General features: G+C 39.9%; 2 protein-coding genes across 2 annotated transcripts in view; one reads left to right on the forward strand and one right to left on the reverse strand.

Annotated features, from left to right (window-relative positions):
- The window catches only part of ccn5 (cellular communication network factor 5), a 42911-nt gene that overhangs the window by 2396 nt on the left and 15199 nt on the right, over positions 1-25316 (forward strand). The gene's annotated exons all lie outside the window — the stretch shown is intronic.
- On the reverse strand, positions 1912-20890 carry ada (adenosine deaminase). The gene is made up of 11 exons (XM_086032397.1): positions 20714-20890; positions 18615-18676; positions 17717-17839; positions 11664-11807; positions 11462-11577; positions 7938-8062; positions 7631-7702; positions 6652-6753; positions 5207-5274; positions 4965-5094; positions 1912-2754 (listed from the first exon to the last, which is right to left on the reverse strand). The coding sequence occupies exons 1-11, from the start codon at positions 20759-20761 to the stop codon at positions 2650-2652; spliced, it is 1095 nt and encodes a 364-aa protein (XP_085888523.1). The 5' UTR covers positions 20762-20890; the 3' UTR covers positions 1912-2649.

The raw sequence follows: 25316 nt of genomic DNA on the forward strand, positions 1-25316 counted from the left end.
GGCAAGCAAGGACACTAATTGAACTGGGAACAAAGCAGCACGCCTGAATGTTGATGACGTATGAGTACATAAAAGCAAACACATTGAGACAGCAATTTATCAAGTGTGAAAAAAACCCGATCCTGACCATTTTATTTATCGAACGACAAGACGATTATAGTGACAGGTCTAGGATATTTCTTCTTTCAAAGTTGGTTTGCTTGTGAATGAAGCCAAATAACCTCAAGTAGGCTGCACACGCAACATACGGCTTTTTTTCTAATCAAAGGTAGATTTTGCTGTCTTCAGTAGCAGTCAATGAAAGTCTGAAGAGGTCGTTTTCATATAATTTGATCAATAATGGTCAAGACATACCCCGATGAATTTCATTTTGAAAATCGACTACTGTAATTGTTTCCAAGAAGAAAATGTGTTCTAAAGTAATATATTTCACAGTGTATGCCAGCAAGTTTCTAATTCAATTAATTTTTTTTCTGAACATGCTAATTGCATTTTTGAATATACAGCATACCATCTTTTTCTCTTATTGCTTAATACGACTTTTCCATGGAAACTAGCACGAATGCATCTAAGTGCATTCAGAGTTCCTTTTTGGGGTTATTTTGCAGATGGACTGTCTTTTTTTGCCCAAGCTGTCTTTACTGTTAATGCCACTGGTGTGTGCCTAATTATGCTGCAATACACCAGAGGGGTCTGGGGGCTAAAGTGCCTGGATGTGGAAGCCAGTTTGCATTCACACAATAGCAGCCTGCAAATCAAAAAAAGTTATGTATGAATTGTGAACGTTTCAGAACTATTGCATGTCTTTACCGTTATTATGAATGTGAAAAGACAAGGGTGGAATGGGTTTAATGAGTACTTAGTCTCCTTTATGCACTTGTGACCGCACATCCATCTATTATCTATACAGCTTATCCTCACAAGGGTCGCGGGCACGCTGTAGCCTCTCCCAGTTGTTGTAACCGCACAACACATGGAAATTGTGCTATATGAAGCTGTTTGCCTTCGTTTTTCAGTGGGTCAACGACATCTGCTCTGTTGGGCTGTAGCAACTAAAGGCCTCGATACACCAATCTGCCGTCGGACATCGTAAGCGTCGGGCCGCCTGATTGCGCCGTCTGATTAATGTAGCGAACACCGTCGTAGCATCTGACCTTGTCAGGAAGCGTCTGGTGGGCCTTTCAGCATGATGAATGGGCATCGTGAGTCGTGGACATTTGATTGGCTGTTAGCTAGCGAATCAGCGCACGGGGCACGAACGGGAAGTGACAAATGCAGATAACGAGGAGCACGCCTTTGCTGCCTTCATCTTCAGTACAAGAGCGAAGGTCGACAATGTAAGTATTTCATAATACTGTGTCAAAAGCGTGAGTGTTTGCCTCGCGCGGGAGTTCATCGTGAGCGAAAAATATAGCTGAATGCTTTGTTTACGTTTTTATAGCTTTCCGGTTGTTTTTTTTTGTAACCATGAGGAACAGTGACTACCGCCGCCGATGGTATGGGGAGGTATTAGATCTCACGCATGCGCAGGAGGTACTTTAATGGTCAGCGTCGCTGTCTGTCGTTGCGGTGTATTTTTCCAGCGCGACGTGCCGACAGTCGGCCTGACGCCACAGGGGGTAAGCGTCGTCGCAGTTGGCCAACGACGGGTTTTAAACTGTGGCAAAATTGAATTTGTGATCACTGTTTTTTATTTTTCCCCACACAAGTTGAGAAAATGTTCAGATGACATTTGCATTGACTCTTCTAATTAAATGAGTACTCCACAATCAGTTGAGCGGTAATTGTGAAAACTAAATGGATGATAGTACTATTGGAATGTTCTCATACACACAATTGAAATGTCTTTCTTAAACACTAGTGAAATGCGGCCATAAATACAATGAAGATGTCACAGAAGTTTATCTTCAGAGCTGTGTCGAGCTTTTATTGTCTTTGGGTTTTTTTTTTCCTGTTCGCAAATGGAAGACAACCAACATACTGTATGTATAACACAAAGAAGTAGGCTGCACACATAACAGACTGGGGTCAAAGGTCTGTTCTGTTGTGTTTTCAGCATGGCGGTCATAAATGACAGTGCTTTCTATTATCGGAAAAGATGTTTATAAATAAGCTTATACACCACAAGAAGTTGCGCTTTAATTGTGAAGAGTCGATGACAATAGTATGCCACCTAGTGTTCAACAGTAAGACTTCTGGTTTTGTACTTTTTCTATCTGCTAAATAAAAAAAAGAGGCTATTTGGTCCGGATCCCTACAACTCCCTTTTCACAGTGAATGGCATCTCCCAAAGCGCTCCACTTTCCACACTGCAGTTGTTGTGGCAACGTGGCGTTTATGTGAATACAAACGGAACGGAATGGCCTAGTGTTTCTGTACAACGTCAAGAGCTAAGGAATCACATGTATCCCTGACTCGTCTGGTGATGTAAACGCAAGAATGCGTGCATGCATAGTTTTCAAAAACCGCAGAGCGACACTGTTAAAAAAAAAAGTCCATCTGCGCCATTTTCCAAACGGCAGCATCAGCAAACGCTGCATAGCGTCTCTGTAAACACTTGAGGTGGTTGCAGTGATGTGAGGAGGATTAAGACATTCCCGTGTGTCGGCTGTTGAGGTCATGGTTCAGGAGCAGCTGGCAGGTCGGGCTTCAGAAGGCCGTGTTACGGATCATCCCGTAGGCCTTGTAAAGTTTGCCCAGTAGCTCGCTCTTCTCCGGCTCAGGTAAGAAGCAAGATGCTGCAGAACAGATGTTCTACGGAAAAAAACAGACAGAAAAGCACTGAGACATTACTGTGTAGTTTTCACACGCAAACCCTCTTCAGTTCAGTACAAAGCAGACATGGCAAAAGTACTCACACCCCGTACTTAAGTACAGGTATGGGTGTAAGAAAACACATTTTTTTGTTTTTTAAAATTTGTACATAATATAACAGCATATGTTAGGAAGAGGCTGTGCATGTGAGATCGGAAAACCTGGAAATTTATAAGATCAATCTCACCTCATTATGCATTTTTACATAAGTATACAAAATGAAAAAAGACTCTTTCAGAAGAAATGTGTTGCAGCATGTATGTGAGTGTGAGGTTTATTAAAGCGGGAGTCAACCCAAACATATTTTTTATGTATTTTATGTAAATATTTGCGTTTGTGGAATAAGTGTTAATCCACAAATTTTTAACCAATCACGGCTGACCTGTTTTCTGAATCTGAGCCGTGATTGGTCATTGTGAGCAGTTGCGATGTCATTTTCAGTCGGCATAAGACAAAATGCCAGAGATGGCTAAAAACGAGTGCATTTTGCTGCTTAACTTAACTTAAACGCAAAATTAATTAGAATGCCGTGTTTCAACTTGTGGGCCTGGCTGGGAACATATTCTTGAAAAAAATATATGTTTGGGTTGACTTCTGCCTTAAGTTTAATTTGTCAAGTATGTTGCAAGCTAACAGTAGACTTAAATGTATATGCTGAAGTTAGCCAAGCTGAAATGTGAATATTTTGTTCCACCTTGTGGAAAAATGTACAGAGCTGAGCACGCAATTTTGGGACATGTAAGCGATTTTGGAGCTTATGAACATGACTGGCAGAAGACTCAAAAGGGCAAAGAAACCTGAGCAGACTGACACAAGACTTTTGCTCTTTGCTCTTCAATGATGTTGAAAATCTTTATTGCAAGAATAAAAAAACATAGGGCGTTGAGCAGGATTCGTTTCTCCCCATCTGACATTATAATCTATGACGTAAGGTTAAATGAAGCTCTAATCAAGAGTTTTGAGGCATTTTTGATGAAGTGCGCTTTATAATTTACCGATCATGCCAATGCATTCGGATATTTTATTTGTGCCAATTAGGGCAACTAAAATCTCGTCAATCAAGACTCCAACAAAACAAATCGTTGAAAGCTGAGAAATCATCTTATTTTCTTTGGATAATGTTGATCCGTGAACAGACCAAAAACATTTCCTTGTTCAACTCGAATTGATCCTCTTTGACGCCGTTGACATTTTAACATCAACACACCAACAACTGATCAACAGGACGAGGCACCAAACAGGAATTGGCTTAGCAGGTTGGTTGCATCATATTCAAAGAGATTGGAAAGTCACAGAAAAGCGAAAAAGTGCAAAATTATTGGTGATTCATGGATCAAACACCTGTTGTAGAATTTGGCCTTTCAGCTACTTGTTAGAAGCGATTCGCAAAGTGTGGTTGGTACGCAGGCTCCCTTTAGTGGTACATGAAAAAAAAAAATACACTGACTTAAATGCTTGGACTTTGCATTATTTACAGTAGTTTCATTTTTTTTAATCCGGTACAGTTCAGTTAAATACAAGTTTCAATACATTTACATAAACTTTATTTTTTAACTGTTTGATTTCAAATATTTATTCAGGTATAATGTGTATTAACTTTTAATTGCATCATTAATTACAGTTGTTTTAAGAAAAAAATGCTATTGTTTTATTTTTTTTAATCCAGTACAGTTCAGTTAAATACAACTTTCAATAAATTTACATAAACTTTATTTTTTAACTGTTTGATTTCAAATATTTATTCAGGTATAATTTGTATTAACCTTTAATTGCATCATTAATTACAGTTGTTTTTTAAAAAAAAATTGTTATAGTTTTATTTTTTTTAATCCAGTACAGTTCAGTTAAATACAAATTTAAATACATTTACATAATTTTTATTTTTTAACTGTTTGATTTCAAATATTAATTCAGGTATGATTTGTATTAACTTTTAATTGCATCATTAATTACAGTTGTTTTAAAAACAAATTGCTATAGTTAAGCACATTGTTGATATTGATCAAACGGTGCATACTCTTACAATGCCTTACAATATCAGATTAGTAGTTAAACCTCTGCCTTGTTGTGGATGAACACTTAGGCCTACTATGCCACAGTTTTGTAATGCTGAAAATGAATTTTTGGTCCAAATGCCAAAACGCCCTCACCAGTCTCATAAATTCCTCGTGGGTGAAGCCCATGTGCTCGTGCGCCACCTGGTAGTCCAGGTGCAGGGTGGAGTCAAAGATCAGAGGGTCGTCCGTATTCAGGGAGTAGTTGGCTTTGTCCTTCCTGAACCTGCGCAGCACATCAGCGAAATGAGCGTACGTTCGCACATTAACACGCACGCAGGCACACACTCGCGCTTTGGCGCTTGTCGGCCGTGGCGGCGAACGGAAGGCGAGCTCACGTGACGACGGGATGTTTGCTGAAGTCGGGGTCGCAGGCGCCCGTCAGTTTGCTGGAGATGGGACACACCTGCATGGATGAGGAGCCATGAGGGACACAAGTCACCATTAACTCTCACACATAGTTTCACACGCACTGTTTTCTTTCATGTGACGGGTTCAAACAGGGACAGCTCCAGGAATTTTTCCCTCCCGGGGTTAAAGGGGGGCTTAAGGATACATGGGGGGCTAAGAACATAATTTATAGATATATTTTAGTATGTCAAATAGAATTTTGGAGGCTTAAATGGGGTTAGATTTGTGATGGGGCTATTGGGGCACTTGTCATGTTTCTACATTTAAAATACTGAAAAAGGTTTTGCTAATATACAATATGCTAGTGAAATTCTTTCATACACAACACAGAATTTTATTTGCTCATAAACACTAGTGAACAGAGCAGGGCATTTTACGAAAAATTTGGGGTCCGTTTATCAGACAAACTAAAAAAATATATTTTGTAAACTTTGTAAAATTTCCAATTGTATTCATTCTTCTTTTTATTATCATTATTATTATTATTGCACAGTGTCTCAGACAAGCCATGTCAAGTAAATTGCTTAATGACCTTTTAATATCACTGAAGTCATTTCACAAGCATTTTTTAAGACAGTACTAATGTAATGAGGATTTCCTTTTTTCTTATTTCTTTCTTCTTCTTCATTTTTACTTGAATGTAGCAGCTTACTTTCTTGTCCTTTGCTCCTTATATTTTCTTATCTTTACTTTAATGTTCACATGTAATAAAGAAAATGTATCAATTCATTCCAATACGATAATTGTCATTCAATAAAGTGTGTTTATTACCAATTTTTAATTTTCACCTGCACACAAAATTATTTGTGCAGGTAATACTCAATGAAATGAAATAATTTCCCATGTCATGTCAAGGACTGGGCAGCACGGTGTTCGAATGGTTAGCACGTCCGCCTCACATTTCAGAGGTCGTGGGTTCGATCCCGGCTCCGGCCTCCCTGTGTGTAGTTTGCATGTTCTCCCCGTGCCTGCGTGAGTTTTCTCCGGGTACTCCGGTTTCCTCCCACATTCCAAAAACATGCATGGTAAGTTGATTGGATACTCTAAATTGCCCCTAGGTGTGATTGTGAGTGCGGATGTTTGTCTCTGTGTGCCCTGCGATTGGCTGACAACCAATTCAGGGTGTCCCCCGCCTACTGCCCGAAGACGGCTGGGATAGGCTCCGGCACGCCCGCGACCCGTGTGAGGAGAAGCGGTATAGATAATGGATGGATGGATGTCTAGGACTTTGTGTGATCATAGTGGTGTGACAATTAAAAAAAAATGCTGTACTGACAAAGATTGGATGTGGGCGGGGAGCTGGTGTGATAACAACATAAGCATGACGAATGCAGCTAGTCTTGTTCAGTCAGCATTTTGGACCCGTGCTCACCTCAAAGTGCATGTTTTGAGCCAGGAGCTGTGCGTAAAGCACTCGGTCCTCCAGGGTCCTGTAACCGTGCCCCACGCGTTCGGCCTTCAGTACCTCCACAGCCTGCAAGTTCAGACGAAACGCATCAGGAAGTGACGACATAAAATGGGCAAGAGACACCTATGGAAAATTTTGAGTCTTCATGTAAGCCAACATTCATGTTTTTGGAACATGGAAGGAAGCCGAAGTACCCAGAGAAAACCTATGTTATATACATACTAATATTAACAATACTCACAGGCATATATTCTTTAACCTCAGCAAAAAAACAAAACAAAAAAGAAAAAGAGTATCGCAGTTTACTAAAGCACAGAGTAGTGGTGACTGTACTTTGTGTGGCTGACTGTATTATACTGCCCCCGGTGGCTAAGGTGGGAACACCAAAATAACCCAAATTAAATTCATTGTACTGCACAGTACAATGAATTTAATTGAAGCAGTACATCATGATGCATAAATTGATTAATTATTCACATACCGTTTGATTATGATATTAATCTATGAATCATTGCTTTTATGAAGACAATATCATAGAATGCTACTTGTCAAAAATGTATTACATAAATGTTTTTTTCAGGGAGGCCGGGATGCCTTAATGGCTCTTGCATTCATTTCATTGGAGAAAGACAATTTGAGATGTGAGTGTTTTGAGTTACAAATGTGGTCATGGACCAAATTAAAGTCATATCTCTAGGCACCACTGTATCTCTACACAACAGCCTAACACTTTTGTGTTCAACTACAAAGTAAAAAGTGGGGCCGTTTACAGAACATACTTGATATGTTCCTTGGCTCAATAAAGATCGTGAAGTACTGCTCGAGTTTTGTTGCTTAAATTTATTATGACTACCGTTAAGCTTTGTGTGTTCATCTGAAATTGTGGAACGTTCTTCCACCTCTGTCAGGAATGTGTCACTGCTGTGACCGTCCAATGGCGTACCTCCTTGACCACACAGGCCGCGCCCACCTCGCCCGCATGAACTGTCCGGTGGATCCCGCAGCGAACTGCTTCCTGTCAAGGGAATCCAGCACACAACACAGAAACAAGTCAGGCGAGTGTACCTCTTCACCATCAGCGACCCGTCTACATAATGATTCAATTAAAATATAGTGTATATAAATATTGAACAAAGTTCGTACCAAATTACAAAAAAACAAAAAACAACTACATCCAATTCAATTCAAAAACAACTAAACCGAATTCATGCACCGGCCCAAACGTGGCGTTCGGTCCGAGAGCGGCTTACCTCGTAGGCTCTCCTGTGTCCCGGGTAAGCCTCGCAGTTGAGTGACTCATCACCAGCTAGGTCGATGGCCACCACTCCCTCGTGACGATATTTCTTACACAGCTCCACCACTTCTGCCGACCAGCCTGTACAATGCAAAATGGACGCACTTTACCCTCCCGTCAGTCTCGCCCTTGTGCTCTCAGCACAATCGCTGTTTCACATCATGACAGTATGGATACAATACTGTGCTTGGCATACAAATATGACTTGGCATGCAGCTTTTAAATGAAACGGGCCCCAACTTTACTGCTGACAATGGTCATTACCGAATTGGAGGACAATATAGCCACCAACATTTTTGAAAAATTGACAATTTATTTGATAATTTTCCATTGTTTATAAAAAACAAGTAATAAATCATCATATACTGTAATTTGATTTGTCCAGCCCCACACCATCAACAATCAATTTTTATGAGATTTTATTTGTGTTTGGCGCAACCCTGTTACAACCCCGTACAGTGCACAGTGGATCCCCCACACGGATTGAACTATTTGTGTTTTTTGTTTTTCCTTCACTGTTTATTGATATTTAAATTTTTATTTTTTGGGGGGTGCAATCCCTGTTTCTCAATGAAAACACATATTGGAAGTTCATCAGCATTTAATTTAAAGAATTGTTAGGGTTAAAAAAAACAAAAAACAAATTTCCAATTCCATTGTCCAATGTATTTTTGCTATTCATAGGTTGGCCCTGTCCGTATCCCCCGCGAATAGTGGGTGTACACTTTATTTAAAAAGTATTGACGAATGAATCCTTCTTGATCAAATTGAATGACATTGAATTGAAATTCTAATTTAATTCGAGTATTACTCTAACTACAGTAGCAGGATACGAAAACATTGTTAAGAGTTTTGCTGAAGTGTGCATGCTAGCTGTGTTAGCTGCTATGCTAACTGGACAAGAAAAACACTTAGCTATATAATTTTAAAAAATGTGATATTCAGATAATAGTGTTGCATAGTGTTGTAAGAGTGTTGCATTGGTTTGAATGACACTCCATTGCGTTTGAAAACTGAAAAAAAATTGAAAAAAAAAAAGAAGACTCCCCTCTTATTTCTGCTGAGTCATGCAGTTAAGTTATTTTCCTCTTCCTCTAATCTTAGACGGTTAAAAACGTTTGAGTAACGGTTGTGTGTCTGCTGGGACACAACTTCTGTGTATATTTACTGCTATTTAAAATGAGTATTATAAAAGACAACATCAACAAAGCCGGACCCAAAATTTTAAATGTGTTATCTTTGACATATAAGTTTGTTATAAAGAGGGAGGGGTGAGAGCAAAAAAAACATTTTAGAGGGTGCTTAAATGCTATGTGGCATTTTAAATATTTTGAAATCACATTTACAACTGTTACATTTTGTCTCAGGATAACTACAAGCCCATGTTTCTGTATTTTGTGCATGGATTACTTTTACTTGACATTTCATGGGAAGACAAAAAAAAAAAATGTTGAATGACCCGTAAATTGCACAAATCCACAGGACCACGTGCAGTGCGATGCGACGGTCCTTTCTAATGACAAAGCAAGACATCCTCTGAGTGTAAAAATACAACGAATTGGACAGAACAGGAAACAGCAGCTGCAGGAATTAAAATAAATAAATAAAAATAAATTCACATGGACTTCGTGACCACGTCAACTGGTCCTGATGTTTCCCTAACGGTCATTATCCGAGTGTCCCCAATAAAAAGTCCTGTGACATTTCTGTTCAGTCACTATATCGTCATCTTGAGCCCACAAAAATAAGTAATGGGCAGTTGTGGGAAGTAACTGAGTACATATTGTGACTGTACTTCAGATTTTTTACTGTACTTCAGCCTGCAACTGAAAAGTATTTTTTATAATGACTTTTGCATAATAACAGATATCTGTTCTTTTTACTCCTTAATTTGTAAACATAGGATTGTCCGTTTTTTTTTCTTTTTTTTTTTTAATCCTCAGGGATGACTGATTGAGATTTTGTAGATTTATGAGGCGGAAAAAGCAGGACAACAGAGACATGGAGTAATGTGAGCCAGGGAGCATTAGCAAATATAAAATATTGTTTGTATATAATTGAATACGTATTAGAATTGTATATATGTATATAATTGACAGTAAAAAAATAAAACCATTTTTATTTTTGTACTCTACGTAAAGAGGAAATAAACCCAAAATGTCAACGCTTTGTTATATATTAAAAGTGTATATTTTATTCATCATCGTCTGCTTACTTATTGATTTAAATATTGATTTTTTTTAAAAAAAGCATTTACTTGCTTATGGGGGGTCACCACTTTTAGGTCTTTTCCCTCCTGAGAATGTGCCGCATGTTCACCAATTCCTGCCGGCTTCATGTAATAAGAATGGCATTAAGAAGAAAATATTCAGCAATGACAAGCTACATATTGGATTTCATGTCCATAATCATAAATATCATCATCTACATGTACTTAGCGAGTTGTGAGCCGATCTGAATGTCTTTTTTGCGTATTCCTCTCACATCAAGGAGATGATGTACAAAGTAAAACCCATCTAATCTTGGCTACGCTTCCTCTGATGACCATAGAAGCATAACATCCATCGCTCTCAATATTCTCTCAGCCGACACAATCAAATAGCTTAACTTTGTGCTTCGATGTCACTTCCGGCCTGCAGCCGAAAAGGATTTTGCCCAACACGGCGGCTCCCATACATTGATGAATTATTCTGATGAATACTTATTCTACAAACACACTATTTTGTGTTATATGCACCACGGATTTGCTGGTACCCTTGCTCAAAAACTGAAGGATTATCCACATAGTACTGTAATTTGTATTTTACCGGGGGAAGTCATGGTTGCCTTTCTTTAAGATGAAACCCTCTGGCACGATCATGTGATCTCACACTAACAAGAACACAAGAAGTTTAATGAAGACAACCGGAGGGAGGAGTGTTGAAAAATGGCAATGTCATCAGAAAAGACTTACTTTGGAAAAAAAATTCTTGCCATCTGGGGAACCCTTTTTTTCATACAACAGCCCCAAACCCACATCAAGTAAGTTTGTTTTCATTTCCAGTTGTTTCCTTGTTTCTGACCTTTTCACAATCCCGAGGTACCGGAAATGTCTATTGTACAGTGTTTTTGCATTTCCCTTGTACCCCTGTATAATACTCCCCTTTGATTTTTAATGATTTTTTTTTTAAAATAAAAAATGCACATTGTAAGACTAGAAATCACAGTATAATATATTCTTGCTTTAAAAATGTGGGGATTTAGTTCCTGTTTAAAACAGGAGTTGACCAAGTACTTGTACTTTACCAGAGGATATTTTTTTTTTTATAAGTATCCTTATTTGGACTTAAGTACAGAGTGTGAGACTGTGAGTAGCCTACTTTTGCCACCTCTGGTGGTGGGTTTCTGAAATTTGAGCTGTGCAGTGCTCCTGCTTGTTATCTAATCGGCTTTGGGGAAGCTTATCTTACAAGGCAGTTTGGAGCGTGAGCAGTTCATTACTTGGCATGTGGCGCATGCAGCATAGAATGGACCTGACTTTGACATGGAAGGCCCTCTCCCCCTCTCTGAGGCCCACGTTGACCAGTCGGACCACCTCGTCCGGACTCAGGTCACCCCTGAATAAGAAAAGTAAATAACTTTTGAGTTCATAACTTTAAAGGCATGCGGGCATGGTGTTGAAGGAAATAAGGCTGTAACATACTCTGCCTGATTCCATGGGATGGGATCCACGTCAGAGTTGGCCAGAAGGTGCGGACTGTATCTGACCTCCACATAAATCACGCCTTCCTTCGCTTTGTCCTCCACAAACTCATAGGCAATCCTCTTTATGGCATCTCGGTCTCCACTGAGGGGAAAAAAGGAAAACGCGCTTAACAACTTTGGCCTTCGGTGCTGCTGATAAACGTTATCGCCATGGCTCAACCGTGTGCTACTGCTGATGCCGCATCTGAATGACAGAAGCTTTCCAAATCAGCAATCATAGTTATGACTGGACTGGGATACGACTGACTCCACTCAACGGTTTTTCAAGATACAAGCCGTTGCTCAGCCACTTCTTTTTGCTTTGCAGCGCAACCACGACATAAAGTGCGAGCGCTGTATAGTGGCAGTGAACTCAACTTCACTCACTTGACAACGAGTCGATTGTGAACAATTCATCCCCACCACACCCCCAAAAAAGCTTCAAGATGTTAAATGTCACTCCCAGCCGAAGTTAACCATCAAACTCAACAACATAAATTTGAGAATGACAAGTTTATTTACAAACGGCATGGAATGTAATTGTTGGAATGAAAAAGGTGAATAAAAACAGAATACAGAAACTTGCAAATCCTTTTTCAACCGTTATATTCAACTGAACGCATTCCAAAGACACAAGATGTTTACTGCTCAAACTGACTGTTATTGTTTTTTTTTTTACTTTATTTTTAATTTTTGATATATATTCACTAATTTTGAATTGAATGCCTGCAACATGTTCCAAAAAGGCTGGGACAGGGGCGACAAAACAGGGAAAGTTGAGGAACCACCTGTTTGGAACATTTCACAGGTGAACCAGTTCATTGGATACAGGTTAGTGTCATGAGCGGGTATAAAAGGAGCATTCCTAAAAGGCTCAGTTATTCACAAGTAAGGATGGGGCGAGGTTCACCACTTTGTCAACAAGTGTGAGCAAATAGTTTAAGAATGTTTTTTTAACATATAATCACATTACAATTTCATAATCTAGGGTCCATAATATCACCAAAAGAGTCAGAAGCTGGAGCAATCAACATTGAATGCTTGTGACCTTTGATCCCTGAGGCAGCACCGCATTAAAAACCGGCACCTATGTGTAAGTGATATTTCCAGTTACATATTACAAACGCAAGTTGAAACCTGATCATGCAAACTGAAAGCCATTTATCAACAACACCCAGAAACACAGTTGACCGGTTTCTCTGGACCCAACCTCATTTGAAATGGGCAGATGCAAAGTGGAAAAAGTATACTGGTCATGGGCTGCTCGATTAAGCGATTTTGAACCGTAACCGAATTTTCTGGATAAAACGATGTTAAAAACGTTCAAATCGGCACGTTTGATTTTGTTATTTTTAGTGTATCTAAGTGTAGCTCAGTTGTACTTTCTGTATTGTGTTCTCTTTGTACATTCTCTTCGGATTTGTACTTTCTGTAACTCTTCTCTTCGTATTTAGATCTCTGTTTTCCAGTGGTTACTTCCGAGTTTGTCATGCGGTCACGTGAGTAGCGCGTTCAATCCAATCGCTGAAATACGAAAAGCGAATGTCCGCCGGCCGAGGAGAAAGTGACACATGCGGGGGATTGTTTGCTGCAGGAGCCGACTATCTGCCGACTGAGCGAGGAAGTGAAGTGGAGCGTATGCTCAAGTGACGGAATTGGCCAGGTCGATGGCGAGCTAGGAGCCCAGGATTGAAACTTTGGAAATTGCCTGGAATAGAACTGAACCATTCTGAATCATCCCTGCTCTGGTCGGGCTGGTAGGAGGCTGCGTTTTAGCCGGCCGATCCCCTTCATTGAACTGCTATCCCACACAACTTTTCCACAGCTCATCCACTCATTCACGCCATTTCCTTCCCAGCTTTGGACTTCCCCCTGTGCACCTACAGTTGAGCTGTTGGATTCAATCGTCGGACTGAGGAACTGCATATGGATTGATCAATTCAAAATATTAGATTAGTAATTTGAAATATTAGATTATTCATTCAAAATATGACATTATTAACAGATTAATGGTTTGTAAGAAAGAATATTCAAATCGAAATGCTTATTGTTTTTTTTCCCATTTATCGTTGTCAGTGATTAGTGTTGTCTGTCTTTATAAACATTATCATTCTTAGTGCCAATTCAAATTTCATGGTGTCCAGTTCTTAATCTCCAAGCCGAGAGTAGAACCTCTGTCTTCTGATTCCGACCTGAATTCATAGCCATGTCGCGATTTCTACATGTAAACTTGCTTCGTGATACATTCATATAGGATAGCGTACATGCTACATAAGCCACCGTAGTTTCCTCTGCATTTCCGCTTTCCGTTTGCATGTTCTTTCTCCCCGTGCCTGCGTGGGTTTTCTCCGGGTACTCCGGTTTCCTCCCACATTCCAAAAACATGCTTGGTAAGTTGATTGGACTCTCTAAATTGCCCCTAGGTGTGATTGTGAGTGCAGATGTTTGTCTCTGTGTGCCCTGCGATTGGCTGGCAACCAATTCAGGGTGTCCCCCGCCTCCTGCCCGAAGACAGCTGGGATAGGCTCCAGCACGCCCCGCGACCCTTGTGAGGATAAGCGGTATCGATAATGGATGGATGGAAGAACAGATCTGAAATCTATTGTGTAAGTAAAATGCTGTTAATACCAATGGATTGTTCTGTGTGTATTAAGTTAAATTGACTGGCATTTTGAGTTCAAAGAAAAAAAAATTAAGTTTAAATAAAACACATTCAAAATACTTAATTTTTCATTATTTTTTATTTTACAAAGAAATCGTAATCGTAATATTGGAGAAAATAATCGGGATTTTCTTAGGCAAAATCGAACCGCCCTTCTGTGGTCTGACGAGTCCACATTTAAATTATTTTGTAAATGGTAAATGGGCTGTCACGTGTATAGCTATTTTCTACCTTTGGTACTCAAAGCGCTTCATACTATAACTCATCTACCTACCGATGACGCAGCATCAGAAGCAACTCGGGGTTCGGTATCTTGCTCAAAGATACTTCGACATGGTCACAATGGCCGGGAATCGAACCCACAACCTCTGGTTTGGGAAACAAAATGTGTGAGGCATTATGAAGTGGATGGCTTGTCAGAGGGTCTGGCATTCTTCTTGTTTATTTACGTGGCAAACCGCAGCACACATGTGCCTTTTCTCTAACTTTGGGCTGCGGCGTTGTCACATGACGGAAGCCGAGAAACGCAGCTTCCAGCGTTTGCTCTGAAACCCAGCTGTTGTCTCACTGAGCTCCGTAAACATTACGAATGGCATTTGCTCAGTTGCATGCGCTATACTCAGCTGGCGTGTTCCATATATTGTCAAAAGCGCATTGAGGTCCCATTCAGCGGAGGGGCTCACCATTGTTGCAGCTTTCACAGCCGTGAGATGGAGCCATCCCACGGGGAAATGGGCTTAGGTTGTCATGGTGATGGAATCACTAATGAGCTGCGTATCATTTGATATGAAGCCTTTTCCCCGCATGTCGTAAATCTGTGACACGTGTGCGATAACCAGCCTGCCTGAGTGAACTTTCACCCTCCCTGGAGAGGTGGACCGTGACTCTTAAGCGCTGAGAAATTGCCGTCATTAATCATGAATGGACTTGCAGCAGGCTGGAAATTTGGAAACATTTCAAGAATGAATGAATATTATTAATAATAAAGTTTAATATACTCATTATCAATAATAGCAGTGTAACCAATACAACGGGCTTTTCCATAATAATAGTAGAATATACAAAGTATTGTCCTTCCTATTCTCTGTACTTCTCCAAAATATATGTACCAGTATTTATACATTTCTTTCACTATTATTAGTATCTCTTCAAGATGTTTATTGCCACTCTCATCTCAAGGCAGCGGATGACTGAACACAAACGGTGCAGCGACACACACCTAGACACACAATAACAACCCTCTCTGGCATATTTTCTTTATCGTCTGTGAAGAACATCTAACATTAGTCACGTACTGAAAATCCAAGAGAGTAGCTGAGCCTCCAGTAGAGTATTTTTTGTTTTGTACTACTCCAAGGTGGCCAAGGCGGACAGACCTGATGAACACCACAATGTGTGTTCAAGAACAAAGCGTGACAAAAAGTATTGTATACTGTCCAGTGCTATTTTTATCATAAAAAAATAAAAAATAAAAAATAAAATTTTGTTTTTTGGGGGAGGCTGGAGGGGATTAATGGCATTTCGATTCATTTTAATGGGGAAAGATGATTTGAGATACAAGTGTTTTGAATTACAAGCATGGTCAAAAAAATGATTTCAACTAGCATGTCAAGGTGCCGCTGTTAAAACATGTAGTTTTTCAAAACACAACATCCACACAAAAAATAGAGTTCTCCTTTCCCAAGCAAGGGGGCATGACACTACCTTCCTTAAAATAATGCCAAGTTTTTTTTGGGGGGGGGCGGGGTTTATTTGATCTGCGGCATATCTGAAGCTCACTCGTAAATCAAATTTTGGCTCCCTACAAAACAAAGCAAAGCAACTGCTCGGAAATTGAAAATGTGTTAGTCTGGTCGTTTTAGTCAGGATGTTGTTCAAATAGATTTTCCCCAACTTGGAGCACAGCCAGAAACATCTCTGTAGGGTGGTCAGGGTGACACAACGACTCACTATGGGGGTGGCCCTAGGATGACATGAAGCTTGCACAAGGGCACACCTCACAACTTAGGTTGTGAACTCTGCCTGGGAAGTCTAATAACCGAGCACAGAACCGAGAAGCCCTTAAGCCCTGATACAAGCAGGGCCAAATCTAAGTAAAAAGCAAAGTTTTGCTGCTGAGCTGAAATGAAGGCTTTATTCATTTTACATGGCGTGTGTAAACTCAAAAGACACACATTGGACAACGAGGAGGACACAAAGAAAAACAATGCCATAATGCATTGCAAATGTTTGCAAGGCGTCGACCAAACGGCAAACAACAGCAATTGTCAATATGCATGTTATTCCACCATTTTTTTTTTTTTTACAAAAAGTGTACTTCAGCAAGTTTTGTCAAGGACCTGATGCGCACAAGGACAAGCAGACAGGCGTGCGTGTGCAGTGAACATGTCAATCAAGAGGAGTAGTTGACAGTTTGAAATGGGACACGCCACGCGGGTGACATTAAAAACCAACGCCGTGCTGAGTATTTTTACCAAGCCAGAGACGGGCTGACCTGCCCCGAAAGAGGGAAGATCTGTGCTTCCTCTCAAACCGGCTTGCGGGGCGTTATGTTCATAATGCGAGCGGAGTCGGCCGAGACATCGGAATAGAGCAGCACTCTTGTGATCACTTGCGCGGGGTAGTACGTGTGTAGCTCGCGAACGAGCACCGTGTCTGCTGCACCTCCTAAACCACTCGTTCTTCAAAGTGTATTTTGTGCCATCGATAGGACATCGGGCGCTTTTGACATCAAAAGTGGAATCTCACTAGTATTGGCTGGATATCTAGTGATGTGTTTAATGAACATTGCAGCCAGCTATGTTATTATTAAAATTGTTGGTAAAGGTATTAAATGTACATGAAAAATAATGAAGTTATTAAATTATTATTTTAGACAAAATATTGACTTTTTACTGCTGCAAAAGGCGTACATATGGGCAGTATCTCTTTAGTTTACCATTTATTTAATAATGCCATTCTCGTCGACATTTCTTTGCTTTCACACTATGTTATCGTCTACTTCTATCTCATGCACTGATTCACTAGCTAAAAGCCAATCGTATCTTAGAAGGACAAACAACCACACAACAATCTTTTCGATTCTTCACAATTCGAAATGTTGCTTAGATGTGCTCCTGCCGACAGTAAGCCGGAACTAATTATCTGCGCCACAGAATCGCGTTTATCAAAATGTCCCCCTAGACGTAAGGATGGCCACTATGTGGCTCCACCCCTGCCCCCAACTATGCGTATTCAAGTTGTCATTGTTCAGTTTTATCAGTTCCTGCTTTCCTGACATTTATTCCTATTTTCATTGGAAAATTCCACATTCAAGTTGTGTGAGGGGCGAGAGCAACGCAAGCACTCACGCGATGACGTGCATGTACTCGGCAAACTTGCCCAGGAACTCGGTGAGCGTGGCCGGCTTCCGGAGAACGACGAGCCGCCGCAGCTCCTCCACTGTGTCGGCCGGCAGAGAGATTCGGCGTCTCCTGTCGGGACGAATAAAAACAAACACGTCGGAATGTTTAGTGAAGTGACACATTGATGCTGCACTTCACAACCAGGCGAATGCAAAGTTGGACTAATGAGACTTTACACACTTGTATGAATGTAATGAATAGGATGCTTTTTATCGTCACTGAAATGACGTGTACATGTGTACATGTGCAATGCGTGCCTTCTCCAGTGCAGACATGTATGTAAAGTATAATACAATTTTTTTTTTTTTAATTATAAGAATAAAATTATTTCCAAAATATTGCAAATACAGCATACAATCACTGTATTCACAGGAGATAAGTGTTGAGCTCGCCCACAAATGGTGAAAAACCACAAATATAATTGATCGCCCATTATAGCTGCCAAAAACCCTCACTGCCAATACGCCCTTTCCACAAAAAAAAACAGGGCTTGGTTTCCCCCAAAATGTTTACACTGTATGATATTAGTTTAAAATATTTTTAATTAGATTTTTTGACCCCAAAAAATGTTGACTAACTTAATTCGAAGAAGATTGCATTATTTTGGGGCGGTAATCTTAGAACTTTAGAAATACAACCGCTGTGAAGGTTTGATGAATATTTAAGCCTACTACTACTACTACTTGTGTATTTACATGTTGGTCATTATAATCAAACTTGGTCAGCCAATTCTTTTTTGGGTGGTACTTGGTGTAAAAAGTTTCAGAGCTATGATAATGTCATCGTCTTGTGGCACTTGTCGTCAAACAGTCCAACAATGGAGTTGGGGCTTAAAGTGACTTACCTAGCGACATCAAGAATTGTTTGCAGTCGGATGGCTCCGTCGAGGTGCACGTGGAGCTCAACCTGTGGGTGAGAGGCCGTGTACTAGTACCAAATATTCCGTCACACAATTAGGTGAAAAGATGAGTGACGCATTTGTGTAGCGGCGGCGTCTCCGCGCTGAGAGTTGTCGTTGATCCCAGAAAGATAGCATCTGTCTTAGCCGTGTTCATTTAATTAATTAATTGAATTCATTCATTTTGATACTGTACATAGAGACCTTCCCATCCAGCACTTGTCCTCATAAGGTCACACATTACAGCGCAGTGTAGTCCTGTTCCTAATATTTTGGCTCATGTGCAGCCAAATCAAAAGCATGCTTGTGCTCCAGCTTGACAGGCACAAGCTCATCCTGTAATTGGATGACAGCATGAAGGATGGATGCTGACCCGACGGCTAATTCACATTTAATGAGTTTATATCTGCCAGCCATGCTGTTTTGTCATTTTACACTTAAGCAGTCTCACTCGCCCTCTCTATGTCATTTCCTGTCGCCTGCTCACTGAGCATGAGCAGTGTTTGTGTGCGCGCGCGGGGGTGCATGTGTGTGAGTGTGCAAACAATCCTAGGTGCACGTGTCGTGAGCAATTATAGCCTCAGGAAGCATGAAAGTTACAGTTTAACTTTTCGCCTGTTGATATCTGGTGTCACGTCGACAAATGATGCACCATGAATGGAATACATTGCACAAAAGTACAGTTTGATGCAATTTGACCATTGTCTATAACAGTGGTAGTCAACAGTTGTCAGTGTAGGACTTACATTTTCATTTTCCTATTGTGGTCAAGCCACAACAAACTTTAAGAGAAGTTATGAACAATAATGAAAATGTAGGGCTCAAAAGAAGTCTTGCAAAAGATACTTAGCAAATATTTAAACCGAACTACATATAGCTTCAACTAATCAATTAATCTGTTGATTTTTTTTCAATTAATAGCTGAATCTGATTAATTTTTTTAAATGTACATTCCTTTATTTAAAAAACAGGACAAAATTTGAACCAGACAGTCCCGAAAATGCACAAAATGTGAATTGATTATGATACAGTTACTGGATTGATCTGCAACATCTGTCAGAAAATTGAAAAAAAAAATGTGATGATTGTTTTCCAAAGTAAAAGCAGATGTTTGCAAATGTCTTATTTTGACAAAAACACTAAAATAATCTGTCTGCTTTCATGGCGGACAACAGAAATTGGAGAATATTTACTGTTGAGAAGCTGAAACCTTAGGATTTGCACAATTTTTTTGGGTAACGATTTAAGGTCTCCAAACCAATCCATTAGCACAATAGTTGTCGAATAATTTGAAAGTTGATTAGTTGTCAATTAATCGTTTAATTGTTACACCTCCAAACTGCACATGCCAACATGTTCACAGAACCTTTCAGGGCAACGTAACCTGAGGATGAACATGATAACTGCATGTACAAAATGAATACAGTCAAACTTGTTACTATTGCACAAAATATGGACACAAAATTTCCCTCATCTTGGCATTGACGTCTTCTTTTCAGTCAAGTCACTTACGCATATGCATTTGTGTCAAAATAATTTACTGACCCGTGATGCATGTCAAATATGTCACCGTGTGTGGGAGTCATCGGTTCACCTCAAATTTATATGCAAGTCGTAATGCAGCACAATCTATCCCTTACCTACACTAACGCAGTAATAACGTGCTGAGCACGGTAAATTTGTGGATTATAAAACCTTGAAATCTTGAAAACCTCGTTGACCATAAATACAAAGTAATCCAGTGGAAAAGGTTGTGCTGCTGGTACCCCAGAAATCATTTGATTGCGCGCCGTTCGTAACCTCGAAACAGTCCTAAGGAACCCCCCGTATTTTTTAACCCATTACGAATCTCGCCGGTTGCGACTTTATTGAGCTATAAAATGGATAACAAACGCGAGAAGAATGGTCCGGTGAAATGTGCAATTTCACTTTATTATATGCTATTCCCCATCCCCGGACCATTCTTCTCGCGTCGTGCGTAAAAGGTACGTCAAATCCACGTCCCCTTCCACGCTTAGACGTCAGCGGGGCGCGAGTGGACGTACCTTGGGCTTGTCGAAGACAACATCCTGCCGGCTACTAAGCTCAGACATGCTGTTGGGGTGTGACGCCGATCTGCGTGAAGAGCGGACGGTCACCGCACGCAGCGCCACGCAGAATATAAACGCTGGCGCGTACACACACAACGCACACGCAGGACACGCCTTTGTGACGGTGTTGCACACTACACTACTACTCTAGTGTGGACCGTTCACCATGACAGCACACCTACTTCCGGCTTGCAAAATTGCACTGGTAAGCAAAGCCAAAGGCAGAACTATTGAGGAAACAGGCAAAATACTGTAGCTAAATGAGGCTTTTAGCCTTTCAAAAGAAGATGCTGTGTGAGGTAAATTGCTTCCAAGGGTGAGTGAAATTTACATTCCAACAGAAAAGTTGACTATTGAAGAAAAAAAAACATAGTGGAGATTTAGGCAAACGTTGACTAAACTACACTTGGATGGAAAACAATTACTTGAATTGATTTCATTTTGAGAATGTACATCGGTTGCACATGTCTACAGATGTGTATGGCTTGTGCTGGCTCCGTGTTTGTATCATTTTAATCAACGACAGTGGAAAACATTCGATCAACTATCCTGATCATTTGAATCAGGTGTGTTGCAGCAGGGAGAGTCAACAGGTGGATAACACATTTTGATTGTGTAGATCAATTTACTACTTTTAAATTATGCATACTAGTGAAGAAAAACAAAACCTTTTTGATCAAGTTTAAATTAACACAAAATTAAAAACCAATACAAGTGTTTATTTTAGTTTTCTTTAGCACAGCTAGAGCATTTTCCCAATTTACTCCTCTGATTTCACTACCTTCCGTTAAAATAGAAAAAGGCTTGGTGCCCAAGAAGAGTGAAATATGTATTGTATGTATACAAGTACTTTTTGTATTCGTAGATAATTTCACTGTATTAGTGCAACTCTGCATAGTGTATAGTTTTGGTTCAATTTTAAAACGCACTAAAGAATTACAGCTAAAAATTTTAAGGCCAGAGTATCGCCATCAATTGAAGTCGCTCCCTTATTTATAAACATGTCAGGAATGATGGCTTGAGTTGCAAAGTTTAACACAAGTTGAATGTACTATCGTCTTGTCTTCATGATTAGTTTGTACATAAAGAATTTAAGCTGTAAGCGAATGAGGCTTATTATAAGAGCAGCAGCTTGCTGCTGCGATTTGCCGCAATTTACACATTATTCGATTAGTCGACTAATCGCGATTACTGTTAGCGATTAGTCGACTCGCAAAATAATCGTTTGTGGCAGCCCTAGCCTGCTCCAATACCTTTACTCACTTAAAAAGTGGATGGCTTCAAAGAAAACAGAAACCCAAATGTCTTCGGTATGACCTTGCTGTTCCAATACCTTTGGAGCAGGGGTCGCCAACTCCGGTCCTCGAGGGCACCTGTCCTGCAGGTTTTCCATCTCTCCCTGCTGGACAGGTGCCCTCGAGGACCGGAGTTGGTGACCCCTGCTTTGGAGGGTACTCTATCCATAAATCAACCTTTTGGAGTACATGTGGACATACAATGTTTGTCATCACATTCAGATCAAGGCAGTGGTTCTGGCAACCATCATAAAGTGTTCCATAATGCACATTTCTACTCGTGCTATACCATTCACGTTAACATGTGCAGCCCATGGTGGAAGTATTAAGTACACCAGCTGTATACCATCATGCGTAGATGATGAGCCTAATTATTTTCAACTCTGCGTGGGCATAGTGCAGTGATGACATTTATGAGATGAGCTCAAAGGACTCTCGTCATATCATAAATTCCTTATCAGTACAGAGTATTATGGTAGTAAAAATGTCCACATCAGCGGCGAAACTCTAAACGCTGTGACTAGTACGTAACCCTCTGGTTTGTCACTATGGCACAAGCCCTCAGGCTCTCGGATTTCTTAAACAGAAAGACAAAAGTATGTTTGCATTGCATGATCAGAGACATAAATTAATTTCAGCCTGGATTGTTTTGTTTATCCCTTATGGACATATTTACAGATTTATTGTGACTACAATATGGAAATAACACACATACAAAATGTGAATTAGCAGTGCCCCCAAAAAAAAAACTCCACACAAAATTGTTGTTTTTAAAATGTGAGTTTTAATAATAATAATAAAAAAAAAAAGACTTTCCAGTATTATTCTTAATAAAACCTACAGTTAAAATGCTTTTTTTCAGTGGGCCTCCTTCTGGTGTGTAAACCTTGGCCACCAGGGGGCAGTAAAATGCTTTTTTTCAGTGGGTCTCCTTCTGGTGTGTACACCTTGGCCACCAGGGGGCAGTGTAATACAGCCATACTGATATTCATGGAGCTTGTCACAACTCCTTGGTAAACTAGCAGTCATTTTTGACAGAATATTAAGAATATATGCCTGTGAGTATTGTTATACTGTATGTATGCATGCCTTGATGCACCATTTGTGTTAAAATTTCCATTTCTTAAAGGGCTACAGCTGCAGCAGAGTTGATGCTAGTTTTGTTAGCCCATTCGTGGCATTTAGCATTGTTTGTTAGCATTTAGCTAACTGGCAATTCTGAAGGAAATGTTGTGTGGTTTTAAATACAGTCCACAATGTGTCTAATCAATCAATCATATATATATATATATATATATATATATATATATATATATATATATATATATATATATATATATATATATATATTTATAATTTTAACATGGTAGTCGTAATACAACTTGCCAAATAGAAGGCACTCCTACATACCTCTACATACATGGGGACTCTGCAGTTCTGATGCATGAAGACTGGACTTCTTTTTTTTATGTAGACAGAAGTGTCTCAAAAATTACAATTCCTTGGAAAACTCAATTTCCGAAGGTTAATTAAACTCAATTTCGAAGGTTATTTCCGAAGGTGAAACTCATACGTTTACAGATTCACTACACACAGTGGAATATTTCATAATTTTATTTGCATAATTTTGATGATTACATCTAACAAAACACCAAAATTCACCATTTCAAGAGATTAGAATGTTACTTTTAAAACAATAAAAAATATTTGTCATTTCTAAATTCTGGTAGAAATTGGCGCTCTGAAAAGCTTTTCTCTTTTGTGTTAATGAAGATGAGATGCACTTTTTTTTAAAACTTCTGGCGGTGGTCCTTCTGTTTTTACCATTAATGCCACCGGAGGGAGCACCATGATGTTGAAATACACCAGAGGGATCAGTGTGCTGAAGAGCCAAGATGTGACAGCCATTTTGCATTCACAAAATAACTGACAGGAAATAGATGGTGTTATTTCAGAGATACGTCTGAATTTGTCAAAGTGGCGGAATAATTTCAGGTCTTTACTGCTATTACGAAAGTATCAAGGCAAGCGTGTAATAGGTGCCATGAGTAATATCGGATCATTTATGCACTCGAATCTGCAGAGTTTGAAGGGTAACACATGCCATGAAGCGGTTTATATCTTTGGCGTTATGCAAGTGATATATTTTAGAGGGCCACAACCACTTGCTCTATCAAAGGGTTCTAGCAACAAAGCAGTGGCGGAATTGACGTCATTATAATTGTTCATGATTTTTTGCCACACAAGTGGAAGAAATTTAAACTGCCATAAAATGAGTGTATTTATATCTTGATTGCCTTGACTATGAATGCCCCACATATAGCACCAAAGCTACTTAAAAAAATTGCAAATGTAGAAAAGAAGGTACATATAATAGTATGAGTAATGCCGTGGTGAGGATGAAGTATGAATAGACGTTTGAGGCCATCTGCACCGTCTCGCCGCCCGGCCATGACCTCGAGGTCCTTGACCCACGTGTGCATAAGGACGTCCACGTCCTCCTGGGCGTTCTGCGGCAGCATGGTGGGATTTTCACACATCCAGCTGGAATGACTGGAACTTCATGTGCCATTTTAGAAAAAAAAAAAGAAAAAGAAAAGAAAAACTAATTCAGCCCAGTTGGATGTCATCAGCTTTGGGCAACTATTTGTTTTTCAACTGTGTTAGGACTCTATGTTAGACATTATGAGTTACTATTTTTTTAAAGTAATTAGTTAAGTTACAAAATTAGAAAGATAATACTTATGTTTTTTTTTATTTTTATTTGTATTTCCATTAAACTTGAACAAAGAACTCACCAAGTGTAAAATGCCGAAAAATGAAGCCCTTCTCTCAGCTCAGATGCTGCGGGCGTATCCGCTGAATGTGCAAAAACCACACCCTGCTCAAATGTCAATCAAATACCACTGCTATGACCTTGAAAAATGTATGCTACTTTGTCCAGCATCTGTCTTATGCCTACACATTACTACATGTTTGAGACGCAAAAATATATCTGCTTAAAGCATTCGGTCGCTGGACTATACTGCACTGGTTCGCTGTGGGGCTTTTCCGCGCTGCGACAATGAGGCGCTCTAAAGCGATCACACCAGCCCAAAGCCACTGTCCGCACACTTGCTGTCACGTCAGACTTTCCGTCACCCGTTTTGTAACGCACTATACTAAACACAAATCCTATTAAATGTTCATGTGTACAAAGGATTCATATGGATTTAAAAAAAACTTTCAAGCGCTGTTAGCAATATCGTCTACAGCTGCCATCA

The sequence above is a fragment of the Filicampus tigris genome, chromosome 1, assembly GCF_054856515.1.
Source record: "Filicampus tigris isolate MCC_2025a chromosome 1, RoL_Ftig_1.0, whole genome shotgun sequence".
Taxonomy (NCBI): domain Eukaryota; kingdom Metazoa; phylum Chordata; class Actinopteri; order Syngnathiformes; family Syngnathidae; genus Filicampus; species Filicampus tigris.

Bases quoted from the DNA above. Each gene is read 5' to 3' on its own strand.
- ada (XM_086032397.1), bottom strand. From the start codon at position 20,761: ATGTCTGAGCTTAGTAGCCGGCAGGATGTTGTCTTCGACAAGCCCAAG. The intron at 11,808-17,716 runs GTGAGTGCTTGC...TTTTCCCCTCAG, and splicing joins GAGTACATGCACGTCATCGC to TGGAGACCGAGATGCCATAA. The intron at 11,578-11,663 runs GTATGTTACAGC...TTTCTTATTCAG, and splicing joins ATCCCATGGAATCAGGCAGA to GGGTGACCTGAGTCCGGACG.